The sequence below is a fragment of the Chiloscyllium plagiosum genome, chromosome 39 (assembly GCF_004010195.1).
Source record: "Chiloscyllium plagiosum isolate BGI_BamShark_2017 chromosome 39, ASM401019v2, whole genome shotgun sequence".
Lineage (NCBI taxonomy): Eukaryota > Metazoa > Chordata > Chondrichthyes > Orectolobiformes > Hemiscylliidae > Chiloscyllium > Chiloscyllium plagiosum.
The window spans coordinates 10,164,616-10,166,456 of NC_057748.1; the positions used below are offsets into that span (position 1 = coordinate 10,164,616).

Below are 1,841 nucleotides of genomic sequence, written 5' to 3' on the forward strand. Positions count from 1 at the left end.
CCCTCCTCTGCTCCCACATCCCCACCCTTTTCCCTCCATCCACCCTCCTTCCCACTGCCGCACCCCATACCACCTTCTTACTCCAGACCCCCTGTCCCTCCCCTATACGTGTTTCCCACCCCATGGCATACCCTTTAACCCCCGACCCCCACCCCCTCCCGTGGTGTGGGTGACCTCCCGCTGGATGAGGTGGGGGTGGGGGGTCTCTCACCTTGCAGCTTCCTCCGGTGGAAGCGGGGCGAGCCGAGGAAGCTGTTCTTGATGGAGTTAAGGCGGGTCCTCCAGGGCACTCCTCCGACCCCGGGGCTGGACGGCGGGGTCACGGTGGGCGTGCTGGTGGGGCTCTCCTTTGGCGTGTGGACGGGGGTTCCCAGCGGGGTGGGGAGGGGGCTGCCTCTAGGGGAGGGGTGAGGGGTCACCTGTGTGGCAGGGATAGATTTGGCGCTCGTTTTAGTACCTGGGAAAAATCGAGCGGGGGGAGAGGGAATGAAGGAGGGTGGGGGGATGGAGTGGTGCAGTGGAGATGGCACAGAGGGGTGGTGGCATGGTGGGCTCTGGGAAGGAGAGGTGGCAGCCAGGTTGATGGGCAGAGGGTTGGAGCGGATGGGTTGCAATGGCTTCTCGCTCAGACTAGCCTTGGCTGGCAGGGTTTGCGTCTTGGGGTCAGGCGGACGGTGCTGGTGGTGTTGGTGCGCGAGTTTCGACTGCCACACGGTACCGGGCTGCGGCGAGAAGTCCTGACAAGTGTCGTGCTCAGGTGAGGCGGGCGAGAAGCTAAAGACAGGGCTCTGAGGAGGGACAGAGAACTTACGAATGGGCTGAATGTCATGAGAGGAACAGTCACGTGAAGTGAACGAGAACAAGAACAACAAGAACAGCAGCGATTCAGCAGCGTCCAACACCCGGCACGTGGAGAGAGGATTGCAAATCAAAGAGAAAACGCTCGCAAAGTAACCCCGACGCCTGCACTCGGGATGTCTCACCGTTTCATGGGGGTGGGGGCTTGCCAGTCAAACCCAGGGCAGGGCACTGCCATGGCCTCCTTACCCAGGGCATAACGTTCCCACCGCTTTCTTCCTCACAACCCATCGGTCAGTTTAGAGGTTTCACGGCCCGGAAACAGGCCCTTCGGCCCATTGTGCCTGTGCTGGTCGTCAAGCATCTGTTCTATTTTTCCAGTCGTTTATGCGATTGGCATCTTGAATGAATCTCACAATCCCGACAGTGGGGAAGCAAGCCACTTGGCTCATTGGTTCCACCCAACCCTCCGAAGAGCATCCCACCCAGGCCCATCCTGTGACTCTAACCCTGTGTTTCTCATGGCTAGCCCATCGAGCCTGCACATCCCTGGACACTATGGGACAATTTAGCCTGGCCAATCCACCCTAACCTGCACCACTTTGGACTGTGGGAGGAAACCCATGCAGAGACAGGGGGAATGTACAAGATCCACACAGACAGTTACCAGAGGGTGGGATTGAAGCCATGCTAAGCACTGAGCCAGAGTGCTGCCCTGCACTTACTTACATGCTTCCTAACTGACTCGAGGCTCAGTGCTCACAGTGAGAGGCTTTTCCATTGTAGCCAAGACCGTAACCTGTCCTGGACAATGGCTCTGACAGGAAGAGGGCAATCAGGAGGCCCACTCCAGCCAGCCCTGTCCCCACACTCCCCCTCCAACAAACACACACACACAACGATATACAAATCAAACACACAAAGATATACAAAACACACACACGCATAAAGATATACAAAACACACACATGCACAAAGATATACAAAACACACACACGCATAAAGATATACAAATCAAACACACAGAGATATACAAAACACAC

At 56.9% G+C, this 1,841-nt stretch overlaps 1 protein-coding gene across 1 annotated transcript in view; it reads right to left on the bottom strand.

The window, feature by feature from the left end:
• Positions 1 to 1,841, bottom strand: part of LOC122542020 (serine/threonine-protein kinase BRSK2-like) — a 175,407-nt gene that overhangs the window by 25,728 nt on the left and 147,838 nt on the right. The window contains exon 13 of the mRNA XM_043679311.1: positions 212 to 1,002. Coding sequence (XP_043535246.1) covers positions 212 to 1,002 — 791 coding nt within the window. The remainder of the gene's footprint in view (positions 1 to 211; positions 1,003 to 1,841) is intronic.